Source organism: Sitophilus oryzae, unplaced genomic scaffold (assembly GCF_002938485.1).
Source record: "Sitophilus oryzae breed Bouriz unplaced genomic scaffold, Soryzae_2.0 scaffold_1436_pilon_pilon, whole genome shotgun sequence".
NCBI lineage: Eukaryota > Metazoa > Arthropoda > Insecta > Coleoptera > Curculionidae > Sitophilus > Sitophilus oryzae.
This window is the reverse complement of record NW_022146100.1, coordinates 5,158,493-5,177,875: the sequence shown is the minus strand read 5'-3', so window position 1 is coordinate 5,177,875 and position 19,383 is coordinate 5,158,493. Positions and strand designations below refer to the sequence as shown.

Genomic DNA, 19,383 nt, shown 5'->3' with positions numbered 1-19,383 from the left:
GGATTTAGGCCACATGTCCTTAATCGACCAAGAAGATGATGAAAACTTAAATTTTATTCCACATCATGCTGTACAGAAAGACACCAATAAGTTTAGAATAGTATTTGACGGATCGGCAATAACATCTAATGGTATTTCTCTCAATGATATTCTCATGGTAGGACCTAAAGTCCAAAGAGATTTATTTGATATTGTTTTACGATTTCGACAGTATAAATTTGTATTAACTGCAGACATAGTCAAGATGTACAGACAAGTATATGTCAAACCAGAACATAGAAAATTTCAGTGCATTGTGTGGAGATACAATAAGTCAGATCAGATACAAACATATAAACTCAATACTGTAACATATGGAACAGGTTCTGCACCTTTTCTGGCAGTGCGATCACTACACCAACTTGGGATTGAAAACGAAGTTAAATACCCAACTGCCAGTAATATCATTAAAAATGATTTTTATGTCGACGATGTTCTTACAGGATCAAACAGCCTACTGGAATTGTCTCAGACAAAACAAGAACTTGAACAAATTTTACAATCAGGTGGATTCACATTGTCAAAGTGGAAATCAAATCATTCCTCACTTATTGAAGAACATGGCACAGGTGAGAAAAACAATCTCTGATAAAATTCAGAAAACTTTAGGTATAATCTGGGATGCCACCTCAGATACCTTACAATATTCATTCAATCAAACAAATACGAACAATCGGATCACTAAGCGAACTATTCTATCAATGGTATCGAAAATTTATGACCCTATGGGATTGATAGGACCAGTTACAGCAAGAGCAAAGAGTTTTTTACAGCAACTGTGGTTATTATCCTTATCATGGGATGATGAAATTCCTGCAACACTGAATCAAGAATGGTCTCACTATAGCACACAACTATGCGAAATCACTAATATCAAAATTCACAGACAAACAATTTGCAGCAATCCAGTTAAGATTGAGCTACATGGGTTCAGCGATGCTAGTGAAAAAATATACGGAGCAACAATTTATATTCGATCAACCAATCAAACAGGTCAACATACCATTAATCTTATTTCAGCAAAATCAAAGGTAGCACCAATAAAAACGCAAACAATACCTAGGCTTGAACTTTGTGGTGCATTAATATTATCAAGATTAATGCAGTCTGTTTTAAATTGTTTATCGGTACATATTGATAAAATCTACTATTGGACAGATTCATCAATAGTTTTAGCTTGGTTAGAATTGGAACCTTGTAACTTGCAAGTGTTTGTAGCAAACCGTATTAGAGAAATACAAGAAATCACAGAAAATACTAAAGGTGTATGGAATCATGTGTCAACAGAGTGTAACCCAGCAGATATTATATCCCGTGGTGCAACACCGTACGAACTGAGTCATTCAGAACTATGGTGGTATGGACCAAAGTGGTTGAGAGAGAATTTCGATACATGGCCTTCAACACACACTCAACTCGCCACAGAAGAAATTCCTGATAAGAAAAAGTCATCAATAGTATGTTTTAGCAAGCAGTTAGACACCACTTTATTAACAAGATTTTCATCACTTATGAAACTCCAAAGAGTCACAGCATACATTTTCCGATTTAAACATAATATATCAAAAACAACTATCAAGCAAACCGGAGAACTAACTGTTGCTGAGCTACAGAATAGTTTATGGTTCTTATTAAAACTTGTGCAGCAAGAATGTTTTGCAGCAGAACTACATGCATTACAGAATGGCAGATGTATTCCCAAACAAAGCAAACTACTAAGCTTAAACCCATTCTTAGATAACAACAATATTATCCGAGTAGGAGGAAGATTAAAACATGCCAAAGATATTATCTATGAACAAAGACATCCGATAATCCTTCCGGGTAAACATCATTTTACTAAGCTTATTATCAGACATGAACATTATAAAATGCTTCATGCAGGAACTCAAACCCTATTAGCTACTATCAGAACGAGGTATTGGCCTTTATCAGCAAAAAACACTATTAAAGGCATACTAAGAACATGTATTGTTTGTTTTAAACAAAAGGCCAACAATGTAACACCTATAATGGGTAACTTGCCTATACACCGAGTTACGCCATCAAGACCTTTTCAGAATTGTGGAGTGGATTATGCGGGTCCATTTAACATAAAACTACATAAATACCGCGGTAATCGAACAGTCAAGGGTTACTTATGCATATTTATATGTTTTTCAACAAAAGCTTGTCATTTAGAATTGGTAAGTGACCTCAGCAGCGAATGTTTTTTAAACTGTTTAAAGCGTTTTATATCCAGACGTGGAAAACCTACCAATATCTATAGCGACAACGGCACAAATTTCGTCGGTGCTCAAAATAACTTACAAGAATTTTTTAACTTTATTAAATCAAGACCTGTTCATACCTCATATACAGATTACTTAACTTCTGAATTTGTACAGTGGCATTTTATTCCTGCACGATCGCCTCACTTTGGTGGGTTGTGGGAAGCTGCAGTCCGTACTGCTAAATATCATATTAAACGAGTTCTAGGTAATTTAAATTTAACGTTCGAAGATTTTTCTACAATCACTTGTCAGATAGAAGCATGTATGAACTCACGACCTATTCATCCTTTGTCAAATGATCCTTGCGATTTTTCCGCACTGACTCCTGGACACTTCCTAATTGGTCCCCCTTTCTTCCCTACCCGAGAGTGACTTACGGGACACACCAACAAATAGATTATCAAAGTATCAGCAGTTTGCCCAGGTGCTCCAACATTTCTGGACCAGATGGTCAAAGAATATATTTCCACACTCCAAGAACGGGGCAAGTGGAGAATCAACCAAAATCATCAACTGAGCATTGGATCTCTGGTTCTACTGAAAGAGGACAACCTTCCCCCTCTCAGATGGAGGTTGGGGAGAATAGCATTGCTTCATCCAGGGTCTGATGGTGTTGTGCGCGTTGTGACGGTGCGCACATCGTCTGGTGAGGTGAAGAGATCAGTGACAAAAGTTTGTGTCCTACCAGTGGAAGAGGATGGAAGAGCGCTGTGACCGCATAATGACATTATATTAACCTGAATGTTTATTTCGTGCTTATTATCACACCATATATGTTTTTTAAATCATGTTTTTCTTAATGTTCATTGTTTAACTTAATGTTCATTGTTTTCCTTTTTTTGTTTAACTATCTAAGATAGTTCAAGGCGGGCGGTATGTTGGATTTTGTATTATGTTTATCTGTCACGCCACTGATCACATTTAATAATTTAGTTGAGTACACCACTGTACACATTTTTTGACATAAGTCATTCTTGATAGGTTCTTGGTAGACGATAAAAGCACACGGTGACGAATTACCTTATATTTATAAAATCAGTGTAAATAGTGTTAGTTTGTAATACCCAAATAAATAATACAGTCCACTAGAAGAGAAGTTTAATTAGTACCATAACCAGCGCAAAAGATACAACAATCAATTTGAAATATTTTTGTACCAAAAGTTCAACAAAAACTGTTTTATCATCATTTTTTTTGCAGAAAAAATATGATTATTCTAAAAAAATTAAAATTTCCCAAATTTACTATTTCAATGAAATAACTATCTACTTCACGTGTTTATTTTTCGGCCATGATGGCATGTATTGACTATTTCAATTCTAAATATCTTGAGAACGGTTGCTTGTAGCAATTTTTGCAAACAGATATTTTTTACGTAAAAAATCACAGTGATATATATTTTTTCCCTCGGTAGTTATATACAGGTACGGACAAAAAGTTATTACGCTGCAAAACAGTTAAAACACATGTAGGTGGCGCCCTCTACCAGTCGGAGTCATATTGACATCAAAATCAAATTTCTCATGTCAAAAAACTTCCAGACACCAATTTTCATCTAAATATTGACGTTACTTCAGAAATTATTTGGAAAAAATCGAAATAAAAATAAAATTTCTACACCCTGTATCTCCGAAACTAAGCATTTTAGGACATACATTTATGCGAACTTTTTTACCTATTTTTATCTGCAAAATATGCTGCCGAAGTATCCGGAATACAATTCGGACCACCCTGTATATTATTTGGAATGGACATTTAATGCACTGAGTTAAAGGGATATACAGCATTCCATTAAAAAATATACAACTTTAGTTTGGAAATTTGTTTAAATCACCCTGTATGTTGACAAAAACATTTTCCAAATGTGCTAACCTAATCATTGCCACAACATTACGTAAAAAAATTAAAATAAAAATCACAGACTAAAAACCTAATATAGAGCTTTTTCGGAAGCCTGGGTCGCCCCGTATAAAGTACGAGGGGCAGACTTACTAAATGTGTGTATGTGTGACCATATTTGTGACACCTTGTGTGTGCAGTAGTAGTATTTGTGACATACGTCTCAATTATGGTATACATACACGCGTATACCACAATTTTCTGATAGCAAATTCGATATCCTCGGGTCAAAATTAGTCTGGTCGGCTAGATCCGAAAAATTACGTGTGTAAGTTTCCACAAATCATAATATTTATTGGTATCACACACTTTCAGAATTGTGGTAACCTAAAGTTCCCTGTATCGCAGCGCCATCTACATTTTTATACACACTCATATTTGTGGTAAATCCGGCGTTTAGATGCGTACATTCCCGAAATGTACCGATTCAGAATACACACCATATTTAATTTCTATTCTTTTATGTTTTCTGTTGCGTTCCAAATTTTTAAGAAATATTTGAGAATGTACAGGGTGGCGCCTCTCATACGCCGCGGAGGCTCTAAGGAGAACGACAGTTTGTATTGAAATGAAATTTTGTGAGCATATGTAGTTTAATTCAGAGCACTTTTTAAAAATATAGAGACTTCTACAGGGTGTCCCCAAAAAAAGTTACATATCAAAGTTGTATTTTTTGTAATGTATTATATATGTATGTACCCTATATATTAATCGATTTTCGGATTCTGGGAAAAAAATAAAGGTGAGTTCTATAAGAGAAATATATGACTAAAATGTAAGGTGTTTTACTTATTTAACATTTTCTAGAAATAAAGAACAATTTTTAAATTACAATAAAAGCTACCTAAATTGGAATTTACCTGGTATAGCCTAATATATAGTTAAATTAACTATTGTACTTTAAATCAAATTAAAACTTGATCCAAAAAGTTATACAGGGTGAGTGAAAATTAATATTGAACACTGGTCACCTTTAAAAGAATGTTACTCTTTTATTTTAAATGGAACACCCAATGTATTATTCAGATATTCAATGGAGAATTCATGTCTCTTCAAAATACTATTAAGGTTGCCTACCCCTCAAACAAAGATTTTCCTAGATATTTTCATTTACATGATTTGATCTAAGTAGATCTTTATTATTTAGGTGTAAAATAGCCACCTAGATAAAATCTAGGTGGCTCTGATATGTCTGACGTTACTTCAACATAGCTGTCTAATTAATCAAACTTTAACAACTAGTTATCATTTTGTGTCAGTTAAAACAAAAAAATTTCTCAGAAATTTGCCGAAAATGCAAACTTATCCTACATCAGAAAGAATTGATATCATTCTATTAGTTGGTGTTGTTAAGTTAGGTTGTATTTGCAGTGTGCATTCACCAATTAATATAATACTTAAATGTTTCTGATTTTATCAAGTCTGGTTTTTTTATGGGGATATGTTAAAGACAGTGCTTACAAAACTCGACCAACTATTGTCGACAACATGAGAGAAATCATTGTAGCTGCTCTTCTAGGCAGAACTCCACATATGCCTTTTTAAATGAAAAGATCCTTTTGAAAAGACAATTATTTTATGCAGTTAGTAGTATGCAAACAGGAAAGGAAGCATTTTGAGCATTTGATTTCATTTTTGTCACATAATTATAGGTTTATGTCTAGTTTTAATTCTGTCATAATTAAAATATGTTTTAAACGTGTATCTTTTTATTACCGTTGAGTATTTTACTCTACAATCTTTAATTTTTGTTAAATTTACAAAAGGTAGTATCACACAGCCACCCTAGATTTCTTCAAATAATAAAGATTTACCGACGTAAAATCATAAAAAATAAAATATCTAAGAATATCTTTGTCTAAGGGGTTGGCAACCTTAATAATATTTTGAAGATATACAAATTCCCAACTGAACACCGGGAAAATATGCTGGATGTTCCTTTTAAAATAAAGGAGTAACTTGCTTTTAAAAGTGGCTAATGTTCCATATTAATTTGGTTTCACTGTATAACTTTTCGAGTCAAATTTCAATTTGGTTTAACATACAATAGTTACTGTAAAAAATATCAGGCTATACAAGATCAACTAAAATTTAGGTAGCTGTTATCGAAATTTAAAATTCTTCGTTTTCAAAAAATGTGAAATATGTGAAAATCCTTAGATTCTTTAATAAAACTCACATTTATTTTTTATTTGCTAGAATCCAAAAATCAATTAATATATAGGGTGTTCCGTTAGAAAAAAAAATGTGAAATATGTCAAAATCCTTAGATTCTTTAATGAAACTCACATTTATTTTTTATTTGCTAGAATCCAGAAAACAATTAATATATAGGGTGTTCCGTTAGAAAAAACATAACTTTGATGCCAAAATGTCATTTCGATATAAACTACCGTTCTCCTTGGAGCTTCCGCGGCGTATGAGAGGAGCCATCCTGTATAAGGTAGATTTTCAATCATTTAGCTGCGCATGGACAAACACAAATGCATTTTTAAATGGAGCACCCCGTATTTTGATATATTATGATTTTAATTAAAAATAAGTATTATTCATTTAACTTAATATTATGAATAATTTTACTGTTTTTAATTAATTACATTTGAAAATTGACATTTTCAGATTTTGAAACGCAGTTCATGTGCCTTATGAAAGACTTTTAAATAATGATATAAGAACATAGACACAACCTGGTTTGGCTGTTAATTAATGGTATAGACAAATCTAAAAAATACTAAAAAAATATAATTTTCAAACATAAATAATTCAAAAGTAATTGAATCAGTGTATGATACATTAAATGAAAAATTACAAAAAAATTTGATTAGAATCAAATGAAAATTTTTTTTTAGAATCAATATCTGCTATGAGTTTCTCCATTTAAAACAATTCAATTTTGATCGGTTTTATCTTGTCTTTCAGGTACTCCTTTATATAAATATAAATGCGCCAAAAAAACTACATAATATATCCTAGAATATTTAATAAAAATATATATAGGGTGTTTCTTAATGAAATAGTTGGGTTCACGAGGAAAATTATTGGTTAATTTTAAGAAAAAAAAACTTCACAGGAAACTAGTTCCTAAACCTATCAACTTGATAACTGAGATACAGAGTGGACAAGGTTCCTAGAATCGTTTTGGCGGAAAATTAACTCAAGAGTCGCCTCTAAATCTCATTGAGGAACACCCTTATATCATAATATATTATTAAAAGGTTAATTATACAGTAGGTCCCGGATTGTCTTTACAAGAGGAGAAACTTTTTATTATTGATATTTTGAGAAAAACGCATTCGTCATAAAAATTTTTGCTTGTTCTAAAATGGTTAATCCCGTTTATACTTTTCCAAATTTCCATACCGTTTTAGAGAAAATTAAAAAAAACTGAAAATATGGTTGAATTTTTTGAAAGTCTTAAAAATCAAAACGCGTTTCTATGGTTTTCGTTCTTTGTTGTTATTGATAGAATTTTAATTAACGTCATATTTTTTGCGTTTTAAAATGATAAAGAAACACAAAATTTATTTAGTTGAATGCTACGGAAAGGATGATAATGGTTATCGGAAAATGTGATACCTTAACAATAGCAAAATATATGTCATTAACCAAAATTAATAATACCCATCTATCAAAGAATGAAATCTAAATTATATTACCATAAAAACTCGGTTTCATTTTTAGGGCTTAGAAAAAATCAACTATATTTTCATGTTTATCATTTTCAAACGGGATTAACCATTTTAGAACAAGCAAAAATTTTTATTAAGAATGCATTTTTCTCAAAATATTAATAATAAATATGTTTTTCCTCTTGTAAAGACAATCCGGAGACATACTGTATATTAGTTATATATTATTACCATAACATATTAAAATATACCGAGAGGAAAATCCCGTCGGTCGCTTAGGGTTACCAAACCGGGTGCCCGGTGCATATTTATCCCCGAAATACCGATATTAAATCCCAGGATTCCGAAAATGTCGAAAAATTTTAATGCCCAATCTAAAATGATTCGAGTTAGTCTTTCAAATATCATATTTTATTTATACTAACAGCGCTTTTAGATGGAGCGGAGCGTCCGCGCGTACCGTCCGCGTGTTCCACTAGTTCAAATGAACAGTTTTACATGGGTCGCGCGTATGCTCCGTCTGGATGAGATCGTCGACGGCTATCTTATCTTGAAAAAATATCCGTGCGGACGCTTCGCGCGTACGGTCGCGCTGAGTCCTGAAAGCGCTGTTACAGCGTTTTCAGATAGAGCGAAGCGTCCGCGCGTACCGTCCGCGAGGTCCATTACAGGGCTTTCAGATGGAGCGGAACGTCCGCGCGGACCGTCCACCAGTTCCATGAATTTAAATGAACATAATTTCACATGGATCGCATATGTTCCGTCCGGATGAGCTATCTTGAAAAAACATACGCGCGGACGGTCCGCTCCATCTGAAAGCGTTGTAAGCCGAACGTCAATATCTAAGTGTTATATTTCCGTGTTTGCTATATTATTTTTGCAACAAGAATTTTATTTTTTTTACTAACTACATATGGAAAATTACTTTGTTTATTCTATTTTAATAAAGCTCTTTCCTCATTTTCTTTTTGATATATTATGCAGCTGCATTTTTATTAAATATTTCTTTAGATTAAATTTCTCATTCTGATCCCCGCGATTCCGAGATTATAGGTTCTTATTCCGGGATTTTAAATAATTGGAAACCCTACTTACACTGAGTGAAAGTTTTTTTTATATCGTTAGTTGTATTGGCTAAATATTTGTGAACAGTGGGTTAGAAATACCGTTTGATCGAAAAAGAAACGGCGTCATAGACGCCTGGGGAATGATAATAGTTGCTAGTTTCGGCGAGGTCAATCTCTAGACGCCAGTTTCTAAAAATTGACATAAAACTTATCAAAAATTAATACTAATTTTCTAACATCTAAAAAATGATTGAATGTTTCCAGACTCACAAATCTACTTCCAAAAAAGTATTTTTTCTCGAATTTTAAATTACATTATTAAAAAATAATTTTTACTAATATAGAAATAAATAACAACGTTCTTAAAGTCAATTGGCAGTAAGCGCCATGAAAAAATAGAGAATAGTACGGGCCAAGTAAATGGAGATCTAGGGCTTGACCTCGCTCATAATAATAATTATTGATTATCATTCCCCAGCCGTCTTTGACACCGTTTTTCTTTTCGATCGTATGGTACGTTACGATTTTTTTCGGTAAATATGTGATAATATAATACAGCTGCTTGAACGAAAATATTGATTTCAAATAGCAATATGTAGCATCCACAAACACTAATTCTGAATCAGCGTAGCTACACGGAAATTACTAAAAATTTTATATTAAAAGGTTAATTGATAATTACTCACATTCGACAATAGTTGTGGAGTCCTTTTCACAGGAAGTTGAAATTTGTATATTTGTGGTATCTATATTACACACTTTTATGGTGCAAGGTATTTGTGGTAGCACAAATACACATTCTAAAATTATAATATTTGTGGAACAGGTTTCCACAATTAATAAATGCCAATAACTTTCTTACGGTGGAGTGTATAGACATATAAATTATATTTTTAGGTCGTGGACAGCGAGTTCGTATCATTTCGTACAAAAATAGAGATGCTACCACAAATGTCTTTACTGCACGGTTGTCACAAATATGGTCATACGTGTATAGGTGTGTGTGTGTGTGCATTTTTTTTTGTCCATTTTTTAATATTTTCAACTAAAGGTGGCATTGCAAACTACATATACAGAGTTACAATGTTATGTCAGAAACGACGTTCTAAATTCATTTTATCCCATTCGAATTAAATGGCGAAAATACCATAGACTTTCTACGTCTTGGCTGTATGTGAAGTTGGCGGTAGACGAACAAACAGAAGTATGTCCTTGCGTGGTGTGGACATACTGCTGTTTGTTTGTCTTTGCCAGATGAAGAGTGATTTTTTTTGTAATACAATTTTAGCTATTTTTTGAATAATACACTACTTAAAATAATGAATGGAACTATGACTTGGGACGATATATTTAAGGATACGGACCGCGTGCTAGCAGAAAAATAAAGAGAAATTTCACGTCTAAAGAACAGTCAATAGTTTTTTTCAATTTTTTCAGATATCATCAAAATTAGATTTTTCATATGTAGATGTACTATTTTTATGACTTTTTAGCCATTTTTTAAGTATACTATTTTTCGATAAGTTTTGCAAAAAGCGTACCAGTTTTTCTTTGTTTGCCAAAATTCGAAAAAATGGACAAAATGCATCTAGAAAATCTGCTCCTCACATATTATGTTGATAAAAAATTAATTATTATTGTTAATTTACTTATGGTTCTTTGTCTCGATTTTATGGAATATGCAGGTGGGCTAGCTTTCCCATACCTCGTCATTTTTTCTATAGGATATTTTGGTCCCGGACCCATAGCCTTGCTGGTCGATCCCAATTTTAGTCCCATAGAATACTGAGGATTCCTATGCTTGGTAAAATCATGATGCTCGTACCCAACCACAGGCGGGAGCATATATTTCCCAGGACCGGGACCTAAAAATGTATATTTTCAAATATATATTTAAAAATTGTAGAAAAATATAATTTTACCTATATGTACACGTGGCATTTTTAGTGATGTTTTTAAAGATTAAAAGAATAATTGTACAAAATGGTAGAATGAAATGAAAAGAAATATAATGGAGTCTTCTTACGAAAACTTTCGAGGAAATTGATGACACATGACAATTTTTTCGTTTTTTTTTTATTGAATTACCTGCGAGTTACCTTTTGTTCAATACAAAAAGGTTCCTATAGAGTAAGCATGTGATACAGGGTGGTTAATCTGATGTAACAGAACAGGATTTTGAAAAATAATATTGATTTTTATTATACGAGTAGCTATCAGGGGCGGAGAATTCCTAATAAGTTAAAGTGCGTCTACTGGATCTGTGTCTATCAAAGGAATGCGGACAAAAAACATTTAAATAAACAGCAATATATTTTATAAATCCCTAGCTAAATAGAAGCGGCAGAGAGTCCACGTACTTGACGAGTATGTCACCGCAAAACAGTCCTCCCCCTCATTTCATTGACTACTTGCAAATCTGTCGAATTTTTATTGATGGGACGCGTCGTCTAATTTTTTTACAAGAAACATCGAGAGATAATCGTTTCCCCCCTTACGGATGCACCGTAGCTACAGAACGGATAGACGTACTATAAATTTGCAGTATCGCTACTTGCAAAAGGAATCGGGAGAAAGTAAAAAAGGTGTTATAAGATTTTTCACGCTTCCAAAAAATAACAGAAGTTAGAAAACAATGGATTCGACTTTACCAAAGAAAAGATAAACTTGATCCTCAAAACACACGAATATTTTTACAGCAAGCACCATTTCCAACTTAATGAAACGGGTATTTTTTAATATTATAATAATGTTGAAGATAATATCTCTAAAATTCAACATGTTTTAGCCAAATCCGGCGGCTTTCAATTTTTTTTAAATAAATATATTTTTTTTAATTTTAAAACTTGAATAACAACTCGGTTATTTTGAAATAACTCGGTTATTTTTTTGAACTTATTTGAAAAACGGTAAAGAGAAAGTATGTTTCTTTTATCGAGATCTACCAGCACTTGTATAAAGCGCATTTGTATTTTTTTATATGGAACCCCTACTTAGCTTTTAGCTCCATCTACGAACAAAAGTATTTAATATGTAGCCTATTTTCAATAATAATCCCAGTATTAATAATTAAACAAATATACATTTAATGATCCACATAAGTCGCTCTCTGTCCTCTTCATGACACTGCCCATCTATCTCTCATTGTTCGTTGCTCTTTTACGTTGTTAGCATACCCATGACGTAGCGGACAGCTTTTCTTCTATTGGTCAAAGTTACAAACAACCGTGTCTTAATATAGAACCTTTTTAATAACCGTGATGTTGGTTAAGATATCGTGTTGATGCCCAAGTGATATGTATGCGATACCTTATGTCCCGGATTTCAATATCACACTATGATCACATATAGATTCTATGATATTCAATATCACCAAATTTAATATTAAAGCAATATTTTGGACACATTTCTTTTGAGATCTTTAATGTATCTTTATGTGACATTTTATAGATGTTTTCGCAGAGAGAACACTAATAACTAAAGTGAGAGAGACCGATCAACGTTAATTTTTGAAGACTGTGTTAGTGGCGCGGCCTTTGGCGTCTAACTCAAACTATGAGCGCATTATCGATATAGTAGGTTGCATTCATACCTATATACTGGAGCCAAAAATTTAAAATTTGTATATTTGAACCGAATCTTAATCTTTCAAGTTTATAATAAGAAACCTTCGTAGTTTTTTTAGACTATTTTGTTGACAACGAAAATTTATTATTAGACTTTAAAGCATTAAAACCTATAAATAAAATACTGTGTAGGAACATAATAATTTATTTAACTCCATACTCCTTGCCATACTCCAACTCAAGGCTGCAATCTTCAGTATCTTTTTTATCTAACTTGATTGGGAGTGAGCAGGGAAGCACGGTTGGGAGCTCGCACAGAGTATCAGTAGGTATCCCGTAGGTATTCAATGTTTTTGATAGTCTTTATTCTATAACAAGAACCTAGCAGTTAAAGAAAATAATTTGTATTACTGGAAATAATACCAGGTATAATACCTAGTCGTTCCATAGGTATCAGAAAAGAATGTGATGTTTTAAATTAAAAAAAATAAATTAGCAATGTACGATTATTATGTGCACTCACTATTACTATTAGGTATGTTAAAATAATTACCGAGATAAAACTTACCTGTAAAGGAAACGTTTTGTCTGGGTCTCAACCACAAAACAAAAATTACAAAAATGCCGAATAATCGTGGAATCTGAAATAATCAATAATGACAATAATCTTCTCTTCTGACAAGCTAAAAGAACAGGCACTATTCAGTTAAAAACAATTTATTACTCCGTCTTGCTCCGTTTATCAACAGATTTTCGTTATCTCCTTCTAGAGCTAAGAAATAGAAAAAGCTACTGACAATCTAATTAATCCTGTCAAATGTTTAACTTGCAAAGTTGAAAACTTCCTTTTTTGACCGCCTAAACGCTATGCGCGGCTGGGATGCACGGTGACAAAATAAACTTGTCTATGAAATGTCCTATTCCACAAGCCCTCTCACTTTAGTTATTAGTTTCTCTCTGACATTTTCGAAACATATTGTTGCTATGTGTTACCACATTAAAATTATACCTGTAGGCAACATGATAATGGGTGGTATTAATAAAAACCAGTATATGCTTTTGTAGTAGGTACCTACTATTAGCACTAGCATTTATTTTTAAGTATCAGCAGATGCTAGAAGTAAATGCTGATATTTATATTAATAACTAAATGCTAATACTAATAAGTATGTGCTTAATCCTAGTCGGTATCTACTAAAATCGCAAAGTTATTTGGGTTCCATTTTTTAAAGAACTGATAAGAAAAAAATCATGTAGTTTATATCTAGTTTTCTATCAATACATGACAAGTAAACATTTCAAGAATTTTTAACAAACGAGCAAATAAACGTCTTTCTGCATCTGAAAATGTTGGACTCCGAGAGTAGTGACGATTCCAGTGTGCAAGAAAAACCAAATTCGGAATTAGAATTTGTTGCAAATTTTGTGAAAGAACACGTAATTATCCTTGATAAAGGAAAAACACCCTCAATCACCCAGAGGGAAAATTATGCATTGTAGTTGTTATAGGAAGAGTTTCAAAGTAAGTCATATTTTATTATAATAGCTATCATTTTCACTTAATCGTATTAAAATTAAAATATAAGTAAAGTCAATTGTGATAATTTAATATCCCTACCCCACGTGTCTTAGATTCAATAAGACTTTACTTTACAAATTTGACAGTGTTGGATACCGTAGGTTGACTTGTTGACTAATACCAATATCTTCAGCCACGCTTATCTGGAAACCTAATTCATCGCTTATATTATAATTTTAAACTTTTGATAAATATTGTAGAAACTCACCAGGATCGGAAATATGTCTTAAAAACGTCTTCATCTTTGTTCTGGGTCTAAAGCACCTCCTCGTCTTTCTTCACTTTCCCCCAGAAAATGATGTGCAATCCATTCTACATTTTCACTAGTAAATCGATATAATTGTATAAAGTCGCGTTTAGAAGGATTTTCGCGACGCGGTTTAAAAACTTTTTGCGCTCGGATCCGGAAAAACATTTTAAAGATTGCCAAAAACTAACTGCTACTTGATATGCTATCAAATAACCACTAAATTATAATAAAATTAAAAAAAAGTATGAGGAACCATAAACTTATAATTTTTCTAGGAGATACTTATTTGTAAAAGTATCTACTGGTTGTTATTAATACTTTTTAAGGATATCCTGATACTTTGAAGTAAACATTAGAAAATACTTATCCTTATCATCAAGTACTAGTAGCATTAGCATCTTCTTAAATTTAATTAATACAATTTAAAATATCTACTTCTTAAATTTGTAGTATAAGCATATGCGAGTCTTTATTAATACCACCCATTGTTACAGCAATTATAATATTGCCAACATATTACTTTAGTAATATTGAATAAATATGACTTTTTGAATTAATTTGAAATGTTCCTATCAAAAAATAAAATTTTTTAGAAGTTTAAAGAAAAAGCTTATCATTATTTCCTTTTAAAATCAACAAAGACATTTATTATTATAATAATATTTTGATAGGCATATTTTAAATTAATCAGAAGTCATATTTATTCAACTTTACTAAAATAATACTGTTGTAAAGTTGGTAATATTATAACCCATTGTTACAGCATATATAACAGCGATAACAATATCAGTGATGGGCATAACCGAACAATTTTGATAACCGGATTATTAGCATTTGAATAATACTAATAACCGAATGATTATTTGAATAATCATTCGAATAAATTCGGGCTCCCCTTTCAGTTTCATTTTTCGTTAGGTTTAGGTTGGCTTAGCCGGATTCCGGTTTGGCGATTCAGTTTCAGTATTCAGTTGTTAATCCGGTGGTTGTCGTACTTTTTCGATTTAACAACAAGTTAATTTAGTAAATTTAGTTAATTTAGTAAATATTTTAGGCAAAATTAGGTATTATTATTAATTCATATTAAATCTATTATAATATCATTATCAATATCAATAGCCTCTAAACAGTAATTACAAATAAATAATAAATAACAGTTGCCGTTGCCACTACCTACTCGTAAATTTTAAAATTCGTTTTTTATTCAAGTGATGGCATCGAAACTTCCTTCATAAATTGAATTTTAAACGTCTTTTATTCCTTACCTTACCCGATTAACCCGATGTTCTGTTCACCCGACACCCGACGGATCGACGACGAGCGACGACGAGACTTGTTCGTAGTTCGTACGGTTCAGCTTTCAGGTTATTTTTCATTCGAATACTTTGAAATGAAAACCGAATTACACAGGTTATTTTAATAACCGAATAACAGGTTATTTTTCATTCGAATAAGCCCATCACTAAACAATATCATATGTTGCACATGTAACAAATATACATAAGCAACAAATATGTTTTAAAAATATTTATACAAAATGTTCAAAAATTATCAAACAGAAACTTTCCAAATTTGGTATTTTTACTGTATGCCATTCCGAAACTTCATTTCAGAATCAGAAAATCAGCCAAAAACGATGTTTCGACATAACATACGGAAATCTAACTAAAAATATCAAATTTAGAAGTTTCAGAATATGCAGTGCTAAAATCATCAATTCCCACCAACGCGATACCCTAATTTTCAGTAATTTTTCATTTGTTCAAAAGAAAAACTCACTTGAATATTTTTCAACACTGTGAACATTTTAAAAAATAAGACAATAACAATTACGCAATATTCTATTTATATTTATATAACATTATTATTCATTAAGATAATACAATATGATCGAAAAAAACGGCGTCAGTGGTGGCTATGAAATGAAGCTCGTTGTCATTTTATTTATATATAGAATTATATGGAGAATGTCATAAAAATTCCAAGCCATCTGGACATTTTTTTTCGATCATACGGTAGGTATAACATATAATGATTAATATCTAATACATACTTCGAAAATTAACCACAATCACCTTATTTTTTCTTGACTTTGTCTTTGTTTTGAATATCGGGGCCATTCGGATACTTACTGCTAATTCGAACTCTATCTGTTACTGATAGATTTTTTTCCTTGCCGCTTTTAAAAAAAGAATATTTTCTAATTTCAATGTACTGGATGGTACAACTAAGGGCGCGTTTTCATTTGTCGGCATTTGCCGATCAAATTTGTCTCTCTGTCTGTCAACCGGTCATTTATATTATTCTCTGTCACAGTCATTAAAATCCAGACCACATAAATTGGATGACCAGCAGGGTATTTTGTCATTATATAACCAGGCTGTAATTTAAATTTTTGGAGATAAAAATATCATTACAAAATTAAATTGTAGAATTTTTAGTCAATTTTTTTGCATATTAACAATGTCAAGGGCTGTTTAAATGTCAATAATTATTGGAATAATCTTTTTTAAATGGAATACCCTGTATATTAGCAATTTTTTTCACAATTTCAAAAATATATCACAAGTTCCCTTTGTTTTTAACAGTTTTATTGAAATTGGACATAATATACACCAATGTTCAAATATTTATTGGTTTTCAAGTTAGCCATGGTTAGTTTTACAGATAAAACATTTATAAAACTATTAGAACATGTGTGAACATACATGTGATGTGTGAAAACATGTGTGATACATTTTTAAAATCAAAGAATATGTCATGTAATATACTTCTCATATATAAATAAATAAATAATAGTTTGTTATTTAAATAAACATTCTATCTTTAAAAACGGAATAATGTCTTAAATAAGTTAATGTCTTAAAATAATTTTAAGAGATTAACTTATCTATTTTTTGTTACTATGTATAACTACATCAAATGAAAACCTAGTGTTTTCCCAGGTATTTTTATAAATGAAAAATATACAACAAATAAATACGACCTTATGTAAGAAAATATCACAATAAAATCTATTCTTAAATGATGATGAAAACAAAAAAAAAATTAAAAAAAGAACGACTTTAGTAATGATCATTCAATATAAATATTATAAAAATAACTCTTAAATATTAAATAAAAAGGTTCCATTAATCTCATCCAGTTGTCCACACAAAAGGTTCTAGCCTATCTTCAATATCTAGGTAATTGTTCAAAGTTTCCATACTTTCCAAAGTCTGATTCAGTACCATATGGCACCTATTCAACTGATGAGACAGTTCTTGAACTTTAGATAATTTGTCTGCATATTTTGCAAATTTCTTTTGCCTTTCTGTGGCAGAAGTAACCAGTTTTGTTATATCAGCATCAACCTGAAAAATTGGAAATTAATGTTTTTCTTGAGACTAACATAAAAGTTGACAAATACTTCTCTAATTTTCTGTGTTAATTGATTCTGATCTGTAGCAACTAAATTAGCAGCTGAAGTCAAGTGATGTTGGTACTGCAGACAAAGGTTTCTAAAAGGAGTAGGATCCAAACGTTCTAAAACTTCTGGGTCCCTTGCAGCTGGCAAACTAGTAAGATAATAAAGTAAAATCATATAAATAGAAACAAATCTACTAACAATTATACCTTAAAGTTGCTCTCATAATAGGTAAAAACATTGGTATACACTGTAATCGTAGTACATCTGGATCTTTCTCTATACTGTTGGTATTACTTTCAGCTCCTCTGACTATAACGATATTGTGAGCATTTTTACTTTTTATTGGTTTGGAGGATTGAGGTCTTTTAGGTACGGACTTGCTCTTTAGCAGTTGCTTATTAGCTAATTTTGGGGAATCTAAAATTTGAAATGTATTAATTCAAGTGTTATTATATACGTTATGGCTAAAATGGATACTTGGCTAGTTTTCAAACTAGCCAGCTATTTTGCAAATAGCGCTGTTATTTTGTTGGTTAGGTGTTAGTTTGCGGTGGTGGTTGTATTGGTTGTTTGCAAAATAGCGGGCTAGTTTGAAAACTAGCCAATTATCCATTTTATCCGTAACATATACAATAATTGGCACCTTCACTTACCACCAATAGGTCTATTGACAGTGTAACTAATATATGGTAAATCTGTATCACTACAAACACTAGGCCCTGGAGAGATACACCTCCCATTATCAGCTCCATCGGTAGGTTGATCAGAGCTGATATTTGTACCAGGATTGGCTATGGTATGTTGCCTCCTAAGGTTTGATTTAACCTGATCTCTTTTTCGAAGCTCTTCTCGAGACAATTGACTAGAGTGTTCTGAACCCATTGTAATATTTTAAAATTAGTGTATTATTTATAACGCATTTATAAAGAAAAGGTACAAATCCGTACAAATGTAATATGTGTTTATGGTGTTTACATCACAGTTTACATTAGCCACAGACATTAGCTGACTGTCAGTGATTGTGGTCATTGTGGTCGCCAGGCAGAGTAGACGAGTAGACTTTATGGAGTAGTACACTCCATATGGAGTAGACAGGAGTAGACTAGTGGGCAGGGTTCGGAAGTAGTTAATTATGACGTAATTTACCTGATTAACTACGTGTAGTTTTTCTTCAAAAACTAAGTCTTTTCCCGTTCATTAACTACATGAAAACTACGTTAATAAACTATGTATTGATAATATATGAATAGTCTTCCTGGTGTTGTATGAGGTGTAATAGAGATAATATGATGTAAATATTATATTTAAAGCCATATTTCTTCTGTTTTCTTAAATACATTATGTGTTTTTAAAGCTTCAACTTATTATAACCTCACCTCAAACCAGGGTTCGGAAGTAGTTAATTAAGACGTAATTTACCTGATTAACTACGTGTAGTTTTTCTTCAAAAACTACGTCTTTTCCCGTTCAATTAACTACATGAAAACTACGTTAATAAACTATGTATTGATATTATGAATAATTTTCCTTTATATGAGGTGTAATAGAGATAATATGATGTAAATATTATATTTAAAGCCATATTTCTTCTTTTTTCTTAAATACATTATGTGTTTTAAAAGCTTCAACCAGGCTTCAACTTATTATAACCTCACCTCAAACCTTTGATATT

At 31.9% G+C, this 19,383-nt stretch overlaps 2 protein-coding genes across 2 annotated transcripts in view; both read right to left on the bottom strand.

Moving 5' to 3' along the window:
* The window catches only part of LOC115876529 (outer dense fiber protein 3-like), an 81,099-nt gene extending 70,102 nt beyond the window's left edge, over positions 1-10,997 (bottom strand). Inside the window, exons 1-2 of the mRNA XM_030892341.1 lie at positions 10,830-10,997; positions 10,557-10,772 (exon numbers count right to left, since the gene is read on the bottom strand). Of these exons, the coding sequence (XP_030748201.1) occupies positions 10,557-10,772; positions 10,830-10,848 (235 nt within the window). The 5' untranslated portion in view covers positions 10,849-10,997. The remainder of the gene's footprint in view (positions 1-10,556; positions 10,773-10,829) is intronic.
* Positions 10,998-16,131: 5,134 nt separating this feature from the next.
* Positions 16,132-18,725, bottom strand: LOC115876528 (BLOC-1-related complex subunit 5). Its single transcript, XM_030892340.1, has 4 exons — positions 18,365-18,725; positions 17,918-18,128; positions 17,712-17,859; positions 16,132-17,655 (listed from the first exon to the last, which is right to left on the bottom strand). The coding sequence occupies exons 1-4, from the start codon at positions 18,591-18,593 to the stop codon at positions 17,440-17,442; spliced, it is 804 nt and encodes a 267-aa protein (XP_030748200.1). The 5' UTR covers positions 18,594-18,725; the 3' UTR covers positions 16,132-17,439.
* Positions 18,726-19,383: the final 658 nt, after the last annotated feature.

Coding starts and splice junctions, on each gene's coding strand:
- LOC115876528 (XM_030892340.1), bottom strand. CDS start 18,593: ATGGGTTCAGAACACTCTAGTCAATTGTCTCGAGAAGAGCTTCGAAAA. Junction 18,129..18,364: donor TGTCAATAGACCTATTGGTG/GTAAGTGAAGGT, acceptor TTCAAATTTTAG/ATTCCCCAAAATTAGCTAAT. Junction 17,860..17,917: donor ATTATGAGAGCAACTTTAAG/GTATAATTGTTA, acceptor TTATCTTACTAG/TTTGCCAGCTGCAAGGGACC.